The sequence below is a fragment of the Galendromus occidentalis genome, unplaced genomic scaffold (assembly GCF_000255335.2).
Source record: "Galendromus occidentalis unplaced genomic scaffold, Mocc_1.1 scf7180000077539, whole genome shotgun sequence".
Lineage (NCBI taxonomy): Eukaryota > Metazoa > Arthropoda > Arachnida > Mesostigmata > Phytoseiidae > Galendromus > Galendromus occidentalis.
Window position 1 is genome coordinate 1 of NW_003805527.1, and position 11,518 is coordinate 11,518.

An 11,518-nucleotide genomic window follows, 5' to 3' on the forward strand; every position below is an offset into this window, starting at 1 on the left:
GACGAGTGCCTCGGAATGCCAGCCGAACACTCCACAAGTTTCCCCCGGTTCGAAAATCTCTTCATCAGGGTTGTGATTTCGGCATAGCTGAGCTCCTCTGGTTTTCTATCCGATGGGACTTTGTCGAAGAATCGTTTGAAAGCCTCGAGCCCCATAAAAGCGAGGATGGCACATAGTTTGTCCTCCGGAGTATTTTTTTCTCGTAGCGTAGGTAGTTCTCGAGTCGACATAGCCAAGCTGAGAATTTCTCGGATCGCGGCGCGAACGGAAGAAACGTAGTGCTGGCTGCACCGGACATTTTCGTATGATGATTTCCGAGAAGTGGCACGATCCGAAGTTGGGTTCTGTTTTCTCCTCGTCGCCAATTGTTGACTATTCGGCTCGACTCACTGAACTGGCTTTGAACTCAAGGACAACTCGACTTCTCTCGTTGACCTCATGACCCCGAGCTATTTCGATATGAATCAATATATCCTGAAGAAGAGAGAATAAGATCTCGGTTCCACGGAAGCGATTGGCAAACTCGGTCAGACCTTCACTACGCAGAATATTCACTCGCCCTGTATGTTTGATCGGTATGCATATGAGGTTGGGAACAGCGAGAGGGGCGATTCTACGAAAATCGAAAATGAAGCACGCTTCCCGGAATATGAGCGTCTCACTGGGGAGACATCGCGACAATGGAGTCGAGACTCCAATTTGGCTTCAGCATCACTATACGATGACATTTCCGATCGGCCGAGTCATCCAGCAATGGCCCTATTTGGTTTCTTTAGAATTCTGGAGAGAGGGAGTGAGGGATCCATCCTGCTGCTGTCGTTGCGTCGACACCGCTGCTGCGGTGACCGTCATTATCATCATTGTCGACAGTCTGTGTCGTGAGAGACCGGGTCAGAAGAAAAAGCGGATCGGCTTCGACCGCTGCAGGTAGACAGGAGCCGGTGAAAACTTCCAGAGTAGAATTCCGGACCATCACACGTGCTCTTCCACAGTGCGAGCCCCCGATACGATGTTCGCATCTAGTCCGGTGCGAGTGGCGCTTCTCATCGCATTAGTTAGCGGAGCAAATTGCATTCCATGGCCGCGCAACGAAACAGTAGATCTGTGGGACCACGGTGAGTTTTGCTAAAAGTGTCGTCGATTGATGGAATCACACGTCAAGATCGAACACACGATTCAGACACGGGTTTTGTATTGTGTCCAAGCTCAAGACTTCGGGGAGACCAGCGATTCTAGCGATTCCCTCAGCGGGGGCTTTTTCGAAACCGCGGTGTGAACGAGAGGGTGAATCAGAGCGGAAATACGCAGAGAGAAGCGCTCATTCTGGTCTGTTTGCGGAACGGAGCGAGGCTTTCTATCCGAGAAGTGCTGGTTGCCACTGTGTACCGGTATTTCGTCTCATCGTTCGTATCTGCAGCACTATCCTCAAGGCTGCGGGGGAATGACTCATGATACCCGCAGACCGAGCAGTGTCTTTGAGTCTGAGCAGTCAAGAGAGCACCTATACTCCTATCTGCACTCCAAACTATCTGGCAAAAATTGAGGGATACCCTGAAACATCGCCAGTCAATCCGGATCCGTGAGAATTTTTCCTCGAAGCATATTTCGCAGGCGTTCAAGGGAGATGTCCACCGTTCCCGAATTGTGCGCCGGGCCACACATGCGCGGTGTATCAACACCCGAACAATTGTCCGGTAGGTCACTGGAATTGCTTCTGAAGACTTCAGAGTTCCTTCGAAATCTCTGTATTACCTTTCATGACGCCACGTGACGCTGGCTACGATTGAATCGCCGAGATAGAGGACGCAGCAGATGCGAAATCAGACAGCAGCTTGGAGTGAGATGAGATCGTATTAACGTTCATAAACCTCCAGGTGTGCAAGTGCGTGGAGTGCCCGCAAAGAACTTGCGTCCCCCGACGGGACGAGCTTTGCCATTGGAATGAAGACGATGGTGAACCTGGTTGCGGAGGATGCAGATGTGAGGCTTGCCCGCCCGTCTCGCAGTGTCAGTCAGGATGCTTTAAAGTTGTACCGCAGATCGGATGCTCTTTCTGCAAGTGTCGCGATTCCGAGAAAGAAGTGGGCCATAACAGTGAGTAATTTGAGGAGCCAATCCTCAATCGAGGGAAGATGGTGCCCTGGACGGTCATGCCAACACCGGAATAAACGCATGAACTCCACAGGACATACCGACGCGAACGCGGACGAGACCCAACGACAGAAGCTCGAGAGTCCGGGGACTGGAGCCGCCGACCCAACAGATCCTTGAAATATTTCGACTCCAAGAAGCGAAATCGAGCATTTAGATTTTTCTGTAAATATATAAACGATATACGAGGTAGCGAAATATCGAAGTATCATTACACAAGACACATTCCTCAAATAAATCACAAAGATATTGGATCCGAGTTATTCATCCCGAGCCGACACAACAAGCACAAGGAGTAGAGGAAATCTCGGGCATCTGCATTCCAGGAGGTCGCGGTTTCCAAGTCCCAGGATCATCAGAATCGGTCGAATCCCGGGGTGTTCGGAGCTGACCAGATTTTCAGCCTCAATTAAAGCATTTGCCCCGAATATGAGTCTAATGAGGAACCTACTGGGAGGTCTACGCTCTCATCGGCACGACTCTTCGGCAACCTTCGCTCACGTCTCTTGAGTGTTTACCGGGGGCATTCATCGCGACCGGTTGCTATAGGGGAGCGATCACCTACGGGCTGAGGTCTCTGGCCCTGAGGATAGTCGTCGTTGGCTCATCGCAGTAGGTCCTGTGAAAGAAGCTTGGTTCCAAGCCTGTGAGTCGGAAATTCGGCGATGTCGGATTCCGAGGACAGAGTGCCGTTTCAGTATCAGCTCTAGTCGCCCCGACACCTACCCCTGTCTACAGTCACTCATGAACGACAGAGATCTCGATTCCCTCGATTGAAATCTCGCTTTGCGTCAGCGCTTCGACTTTTCCTGGACGAGATCGGCTTCTAATCCTAAGTGACTCGAAGTGTGTCCATGTAGGATGACCTCCACAAGCTTTCTCGTGAAGTCGCATGTACCGGTATGTTGCAGTAAATCCGCTTGGAGTAAACAGTGGGATAAAATTATTCAGCACGCTAGCTGATAAGCTCGGTCTCGCCACGATTCCCTAGCCGAAGTTCCGGGAATCCTCTGCATGAGATAATGCGAGGTGATCCACGCCTGCAAACTACGCCGAGCAGACTGACAATAAGCGTGGCTTCAGGTACAGCTCTCGCGGTTGGAAGATCTATATCACGAATGGAGGAGAAATCTTATTCTGTCTTGGCCTCGCTGCTCCAGTCAGTTTAACGTCACCTCTGCATGGCATACATTCGCTCCGTTCGTGTGCGGGATTCACCGACGCAGTGCCTCAATAATCACCCTGGGCTGGTTTCTACAGCTCGGACAAGTCGACTCAATGATCCGTGATTTGAGCTCTCGTGCTAAATGGTGCTCGAAAGTGTTCTCCTCGCGCTGTACCGAGCATGCTGAAAAAACTCGTCGCAACATGTAGTCTACAAAGAATCTTCTTGGACTGTACATCCATATATCATCATACTTCTGATTCCGGAAGTCGGTTCTTCGCAAACGCCCCCGTGTGCCTCGCTCGAGATGGCTGGGCTCTACCAGAAGCTGAGTCCCCATTTCGCGGAGTGCTCTGACGCCGACATCGAGCGCCGCATGGTGGAGAGCCCCGACGAAGATCGTGAATCGTGAGCACCGAAGTCAGAATTATTGTCAAGAGACCCCTGTGGGGCTCAAGATTCACGCGAGCTCCTGAAAGTTAGAAGACGAACCTAGGAGAGCTCGAGTTTGCGTCGTGACCCGACACCCGCCATCGAGAACAGCTGCCACTTTATGATTCTCCGATGTATAAATGTTGATGCCTCAATGTCACGGTCATCCGCCGAAGTTAGGCTCAGCATCCGAACCGCGCGGAGAGAGCCAGCCAAGCCCCAGCTTCTTGACCGAACCGACGCCTATGTTATCATAATGACAACTTAAAATACACGGAACTCTCACATGAAGTGCGCTTGGAGTTGATCCTTGTTTATTCAATGAGAAAAATCGTTCAGAATTTCGTTTGAGGTCATGCGCTGGAAAATATCTCGAACTCTCTGATCGTGAGTCGAGCTCGGATCCTCATTAAAGATGGAGATGGATCTCGGCTCTCAGGGGGGGGGAGACCCGAGATCTCGCTTTACAGTCAAACCTCGACTCACGGAAGCCCCACTCGAGAACGACCCTCGAACATTTCCTTCAGGATTGAAGTGATTCGATTCACGAACGGTTTCGGGGTGTATTGGAGATGGCAGGTCCCCAGGGACACCGATGGTCCCTAACTTCCGTGTTGAGTCGTGTCATGTGAGACCCCTCCGCTCGAGAGCGGTGCTCTCATCAGCATCTATGGGTTCATAAGAGGAACTCTGTTCCGACTCCCGAACGGCCTCTGGAACGAATCACGCTGGTAAATCGATCTTCGACTATGTTTGTGGACCTCTATCCTCGATCGAAAATTTTAGGCGCAACATAATGTACCTCTGCGGTTGTCTCTGATACGGAGCAGTGTCGTTCCTCCGGTTTCCCTTGACCCTTCGGCGGGGTGAGTGAGTTATGATCGGAAACACCGAGATAGGGACCCGATCCACCGTCGATTCCGATATTCCGGTGACAGGGATGGCAGAGGCCAAGGCGATCGAGCCTGAAAGAGAAAAACAATTCAGACACCAACGAGCGTCTGCAGCGAATCAACAGAGGACCCCTCCCCCTTTGTGTTGACCCTAGCACTCCTATTCGAGCGGAATGCCATTTGTTCAACAAGAGGAATTTCGTTTGCTCGAAGTATATCCGAATAAATTCTCTCACCGATTATGATGTAGGCGACGTAGCTGAATGAGGAATAGAGCTTATCATAAGAAATTTTGTCACTCATCATCGCTGGCGTCAGTCTTGTCGCCCTCGACGATTCCGTCACTCCGAGAATGTGTGAGCTTGTTGAAAGCTGAGCCTTCCCAAAACGAACTTCGGGGATCTTTGGAATGAGTCCGGGATCATCTTACAATTGCTCCAATCCCTCGAGCACTAGCCCGCACAAGATTCAACTCCGAGAATCTTCGGAATGATTTATCCGGAAATTATCGGAGTTCTACCCACAGAGCACTCCGGGAATTAGAAACCCGGAAGTTCCGAGATCCGCTCTCGAAAGATCTAAGGCCGCTCCTAGATTCCCCCGAGGTCCGTTGCCGAACCGTTGACGGCGACGTGCTTCCTCTGAGATATTGTGTTACGAAAACGCTCGACGGTCGCGTCATCCGGCGTTGCTGGCTCGGTCGAGAAAATCGCGTGACGATCCGTCGTATCCACTCGAGTGCTCTCGCGACTCTGGCGCTATCGAACCGTCGAAGGCATGCCTGCCGCCTCGCTGCCCACGCTTTCAGCCAGTCGGGTCGGCCTGGGCTTTGGCGTATTTCATGGCGACTGGCATGGCGGACAGTAGTCAAAGATGTTATTGCCATGTGCCATGCCTCGTTGCTTGCTCGATTAGCTCCATCGCCTCACTGTGATCGGTTAGAATTCCAGAAGTGTCTGAGCGGGCCGAACAGGTACAGGCGGGGTCGGTTGTCACTCAGTGTTCGAGGTCTTGATCTCTCCTTGGGAGCTCTGCCGCCGGCTGCGCCTGTTGCTTGTTCCTTACCGGGGTTCCTCGACGGTAGGAGGCATTTGAGAAGACATATGAAAATCTGGGCCTGAGGCGACCTCGCGAAGCTTCCCGCAAGAATTAAGAACGCGGTCGGGCGGAAGTTTTTGAAGATACCTTTACTTGCAAGCCGGAGGCCAGGTGTCAATGAGGACACGACCGGCTACCCCGTCTAACATAGAAAACTATTACCGTATTTTCCGTATCAGTAGGGCACCACCTATCAGGAGAGCACCCTCGAATGGAAGGGCACCCGCGGCTAGATCGATATATAGACCTGCGCACAGTGGCGTCAAAGCCACTTTTAGGGCTCACTAAATTATTTTATGAGATTTTCCGATCATAAATGACTCAGAAGAGAAGGAGAAGCTTGTGAAAAAGTTTAATAGCCTATTCGCTCAATGGAATCGGCAGAAATCAGGGTATACAAGACACTGACACTGATGAATGAACGATGGTATTCTCGCGAGCACTTTTCTTGATATTAGAGGTCGCTATCGCTGGAACTTTCTCGGAAGTTCCGGATGGAAGCGGTGAATTCGGATCTCCGGGGTTGTCGCAATCCATCGGGATCTCAGGATCTTCTGAACCTGAGGGATTCTCAACTTCCGTTGGTGTACCTTCCTCAGAGACGAAGCTACATTTGAGCAAGGATAGAACTTGGGGGTCGATACTCTTTGATTTACGTTTCGGAGGTTGGCGAAAGCTTGCGACCAACGGATCCGACGAAATCATCAACATACAGAAGAGATCGTCAAGTTTTCTCGCGAGTTCTTCCGGGTATTATGGAGTCGAAAACGTCGGCAATCTTTGTTTCGCGATTCCTGGGACTCTTCCGTGAGCATCCCGACTGGCGTGAGATGTATAGATCTGCGCTCGGAGCATCAGAGGGAGCGGCTGATGAGCCCAGGACGACCTTCCAGAATGTCGGGGGAAGTATACCGCACCCAACAAATTAAATTAATGGATCGATATGCTGGGATTTCCGCAGATTCCCTCGGATTCCCGCATTTTGAACGAAGAATGAAATATTCGGTATTCGGGAACCGGGTCGAACCGGGTCTCAATTTTTTTATATTAAATATAAGCGGACCTGAGGCTTCCTTGGCCGAGAGATTCGGGGTGGAATAATTTGGAATACAAGCTTTCCCGCCCTCGTCAATATCCACAAATTTCGATGGTTTCGATGCATGTAAAGATTTTCCGATTCGGGGACATGAGAGAGTAGCGAATGGGTCTGAATCGCCTAGAAACTTGAAATTCGGACGGAACTTGAAGTCAAAGCATTGATACCACTAATCGGAGTCGGTTAGAGCCATTCATTTCGCGAAAGTAGCAGATGGGAAAAGAAATTCCGTATGGTTATGAATAATAATGAAATCTTGATCCGTTCCAAGTCGGAATAGTTTCCGTGCACGCAGAGGCCGATTCTGACGGTGAACCTCATTCAGGGCCTCTCAAGCTTCTTTACTCGAGGTCCCGACCGATAATGACGAATGTGCCGCCGATTATCACAGAGCGGGGAGCGCAAAGCTTTCTGCTCTTGCTCGGCAGAGAATCGCCGGGATGATATACCGTTATTCGAGGTGCCCATGCCCTGTCGTACCTCATCTATGTATTTCCAGAAGGAGCCGCTCTTTCAATTCCGCCCGGATGGCACTCTGAGTTCCATTCTTGAGCTGCTTGAGCTCTCCCTCAATCGAATGCCAAGCTTTGGATGAAGATCATAGGAAGTTTTCATCCTTATCTGAGGACAAACCTCGGTAAACTTACGACTTCCGATGGGACCTGGGAGCGACAAGGAACACGAGCTCGAAAATGATTCGAGATCCGGAGTCGAGAGACCGGTCTCCAGTTGAACACCGAGCCGACACAAAGTTGCTTCGACTTTCCAACGATCGTCTGTGCGCATGTTCCAGCGCAGCGCATCGATCGAATTTCCCTCCCGCAAAACTGAAATCGCTGCCGATTGGACCATCACGGTGCGGCCTCCTCGGGCGCGCGGATTCCAAGCGTAATCGGAACGATAATAATTACCATGAAGCGATTATCGGTAACCTACAAGGGGGGGGGGATCCATGAATCCAGGTTTGCTTCATAACCGCGACTTCTGCCACAAAGATCTTGTATGGAAGCCGGATCGCTGCGCACCTAGGATAGAATACAAGTTCACGATGCTGGTTTGTCCGATATATGGTAGCCGAAGACGTGATTTTCTGCTTTTCGCTGGAAACTCCTTCACTCAACATGACCTCTGCGTTGGGAGGTTCGAGAAGTGCAGCGGAAGCCCGATCGGAAGCTCGACTCAGGAGCGATTCGGAGATTCAATGGAGTACAGTCATGATTTCCCATTCATGACCGCTTCCGGTGTCAACTATAGGCGGATCAGCGCCGGTCGACGATCATTTCATCTCGAAGTTTCGCGAATTCTCTCGGAGTACGCCTCTGCAAATTCGAAGGTCTCGGAGCGCACTGGCGGTATAGAGGGGCATGAGATACTGAACGGGAGCCGAGTCTCCCATGGCGTCGTTCCTCAGGAGAGACTTCCTCAACCAACTTATTTCGCGCTCCGCATTCTCTTCTCGGAATCACATGCTCAACCCAAAACGACTCATCATTGGGCTTTTTCCCCCTCTCACTCAGACACGGCGCAAACAACCGCGCGTGCTCCTAGCCTCCTCAAAACAAGAATGCGTTCATTCGCCTTCGTAGATCACAGAGCATCGGACAGTGAGCAGTATCGCTGCGTTCGGCAACATCGAGTCACAGATATTCCAGCAGAAAATCAGCGCCCGGTGAGTAGGATCGTATGGCAGAGCTAGGAGCGGGGGTTATTCCATTGTCTTGGAGCAAGCGAGATCACAGAAGCTGATTCCGCGGATTGCGCAAGCCAACACGTTCGTACGTGTTGTCATTGTTGATGTTCGCGAGAGTTCGATACCGCGGACGCGGTTGAGGAACATGCGTGAATTCTGTACTCGAAATTTTCTCTTCGTGCCGGATTCGATCTCGCTCTGACTACCTCATTAAGCCGGAGGGCTTGAGTTGACTCGAGTCGTAACTTGTCGGGATTCAGGAAGCTCCATTCGTGACCCTTGATAGCGATAGAGTCCGCGGCTAGAACCGACTTGGAAAACGTTTTTACTCAGATCCCGCGGGAACTAACCACACAGAATCATTGGGTCAAAGTTCCGGTGCCCGGCATCGGGAATTCGACAGCGAAATGGAACTGGAGAGTATTTCAAGTCGAATCGTCGTGGTGCAAATTGCGAATCGCTTGCGGACTCCTCTCCGCGGACGACTATTAAGCCCCAGATCAGAATCCGCGGATCAGGGCATCAATCCAGTACGCTTGTAGCGCTAATCTTTTACTCCCATCGGTCAGCTTCTCAAAGGATCACAGAGTCTCGAAAATCGTGCAGTCGAGAAAGAGGAACATTCGAGAAAGTTCCTCAATACCCAACACCTACCTAGAATATGCAAGCGCGCGAATTGTCTAATTCGACTACAACGTAGGGCCCCAATGAATGTTGTTTTGCGTCTTTTGAAATTATTTCACTGATTCATTCACAGTTGAACTTGAAGAATGCTATCGGCGTCGAGATTGGCACTCTCTGCCGTGTGCAGGAACAGCCAAAATGCCCTTCTCAGGACCAACCCCTGTGCGCGTAATTTCACCCAAAGGAGCCGGCTCGAGAAAATCGTGGAGAGACGAAGGAGTCTCAAAGAGGTCGTCGCGAAACCCGCCGGGTCAACGGGTGAGTTCTGCGGTAGGAGAATATTCGAGAAGAAAAAATCACCTCCCGGACCTCTATACTGACTGAGATTTCCCATTGCTCCCGAACACAGCGTTCGAGATTGGCAAAGGTGCCATCGCTGGAGGCTCCTTATTCGGACTGGGAGCTCTCTGCTACTACGGCTTGACTTTCGAGCCAACCTCGGTGAGCACCAGAGCGGCGATATGGCCGGAATACGTAAAGGAGCGAGTCCGTACGACTTATGCCTACTTCGGTGGAGGACTGGCGATCACCGCTGCATCGGCTGCGGCCATCTTCCGAAGCCCTGCCGCCATGAACCTCGTCGCGCGAAACTCTATACCCGTGAGTTCCCCCTCGGAGTTCGCTCTCCTCCTCAAACATCATGTAGATGAATGGAACGGTCATGACAACTGATCCTGATGACTTTTGTTAATTCTAGGCGATGATCGGCAGCATCGTCCTCATTATCGGGTCGAATATACTTGTGCACAGTTTGCCCTATGAACCGGGACTGAACGGCAAACAACTGGCCTGGGCAGGCCACAGCGCTCTCATGGGAGCGATGGTAGCACCGCTCTGCATTCTGGGAGGTCCCCTTCTGATGCGGGCGGCTTGGTATACCGCCGGCGTAGTCGGTGGTCTCTCGGCGGTGGCTTGCTGCGCCCCGTCGGACAAGTTCATGAACATGGGGGGTCCTCTGGCCGTAGGTCTCGGAGTCGTCTTTGCCTCATCGGTGGGGTCCGCGTTCCTTCCGCCCACGACCGCATTGGGCGCCGGCCTGTACTCGATGAGCATGTATGGAGGTCTCCTGCTATTCAGCGCTTTCCTGCTGTACGACACTCAGAAGATCATGCGTAGAGCTGAAACTCATCCGCAGTACGGTGTCGTTCCGTACGACCCGATCAACAACTCAATTTCGATCTACGCTGACACGTTGAACATCTTCATCCGAATCGCTATGTTGCTCGGTGGAGGAGGAAGCCGCAAGAAGTGATCCGTTGGGAGGGAATTCCTCGGCACCCGTGCGCGCGGGCTGTGACGGGATGTTCCCCTAGTGTATAGGATATCCATGCAGGATAGTCACTGTGTACGTAAATATTTAAGGTCGGGAAATAAAAAAGCTCACGGAGCATCGGAACGGCTGTTATTGAAAAAAAATCTGCGGCCCTCATCTCTTGAATTACGGCAGGCTGCCAGCTCGGTCATTTCGCACCTCACCAGCTTCCCGAGCTATCTCTTCCTCTGGCGGCTCACATCGATCCTGAGCTTATGACCTACGAGAGTAGGTTCGGATTCCGGTCTCGGTTTTCCTTGTGGACAGCGACGACGGGCTCTCGTGGTTCGATTAGGTCGCAACCGCTAGCAGATACGAGAAGAGCACTGAAAAGAGCCCGTAGTCCAGCCGCATCTCGAGTAAGACCGACGTGAATCGGTGAAATGCGGCTGTTCGTCCTTAGTGAAGACATTGAAAAGTAGCATGTTGGAGAGACATCGCCTTGCTGCAAAACATTCCCCCATTCGACCAACAGAAGTTCCTTTCTCTTTTATTGAAAAATCTCAACATACATTTATAGCAAAAAGTATGTCATCGTCAAGAGCTCGAGCATCGATCAAAAATTGGAAGGAGTCGGTCTTGGGCGCGTTTACTTGGTCTTCAATCAATCCTACCAGCAATACGTCGAGCTCACGAGAATAATCCTTTGATTTGAGGGAAAAATAGGGATTTGTTGAAAGAATTTGGCACTTCTCTCTGCCGTGGCATCCGAATAGGAGCCATCCGGATGGCAATCCATCGTTCATCGTTGGAACCTTCCCCGCGAGCGTAATTATTTCACTGCCTCCATCGACTCTCTATCGTGTTCTTCGTGGATAGATCGTTTTCTTACAAATTATTTGTTTTTATACAAAATCGAGGTATGGTTCTCCCTCTTTTGACAAGCTTCACTCGTCGGCATACATTTTGAAAATTCATCTATTATGCAGCTATTCCCTTTCTGCTAAAATCATTGACCCTAACTTGTCATTACGGTGTGCCAGGGATGCTCGGATGT

The 11,518-nt window shown here is 51.1% G+C and overlaps 2 protein-coding genes across 2 annotated transcripts; both read left to right on the top strand.

The window, feature by feature from the left end:
• Positions 1 to 841: 841 nt before the first annotated feature.
• Positions 842 to 2,400, top strand: LOC100904586 (uncharacterized). The gene is made up of 4 exons (XM_003748611.1): positions 842 to 1,115; positions 1,612 to 1,694; positions 1,875 to 2,094; positions 2,186 to 2,400. The coding sequence occupies exons 1-4, from the start codon at positions 1,010 to 1,012 to the stop codon at positions 2,269 to 2,271; spliced, it is 495 nt and encodes a 164-aa protein (XP_003748659.1). The 5' UTR covers positions 842 to 1,009; the 3' UTR covers positions 2,272 to 2,400.
• A 6,017-nt stretch (positions 2,401 to 8,417) lies between these two features.
• Positions 8,418 to 10,625, top strand: LOC100904732 (growth hormone-inducible transmembrane protein). The gene is made up of 4 exons (XM_003748612.1): positions 8,418 to 8,504; positions 9,283 to 9,467; positions 9,559 to 9,809; positions 9,907 to 10,625. The coding sequence occupies exons 2-4, from the start codon at positions 9,296 to 9,298 to the stop codon at positions 10,459 to 10,461; spliced, it is 978 nt and encodes a 325-aa protein (XP_003748660.1). The 5' UTR covers positions 8,418 to 8,504; positions 9,283 to 9,295; the 3' UTR covers positions 10,462 to 10,625.
• The last annotated feature ends 893 nt before the right edge of the window (positions 10,626 to 11,518 follow it).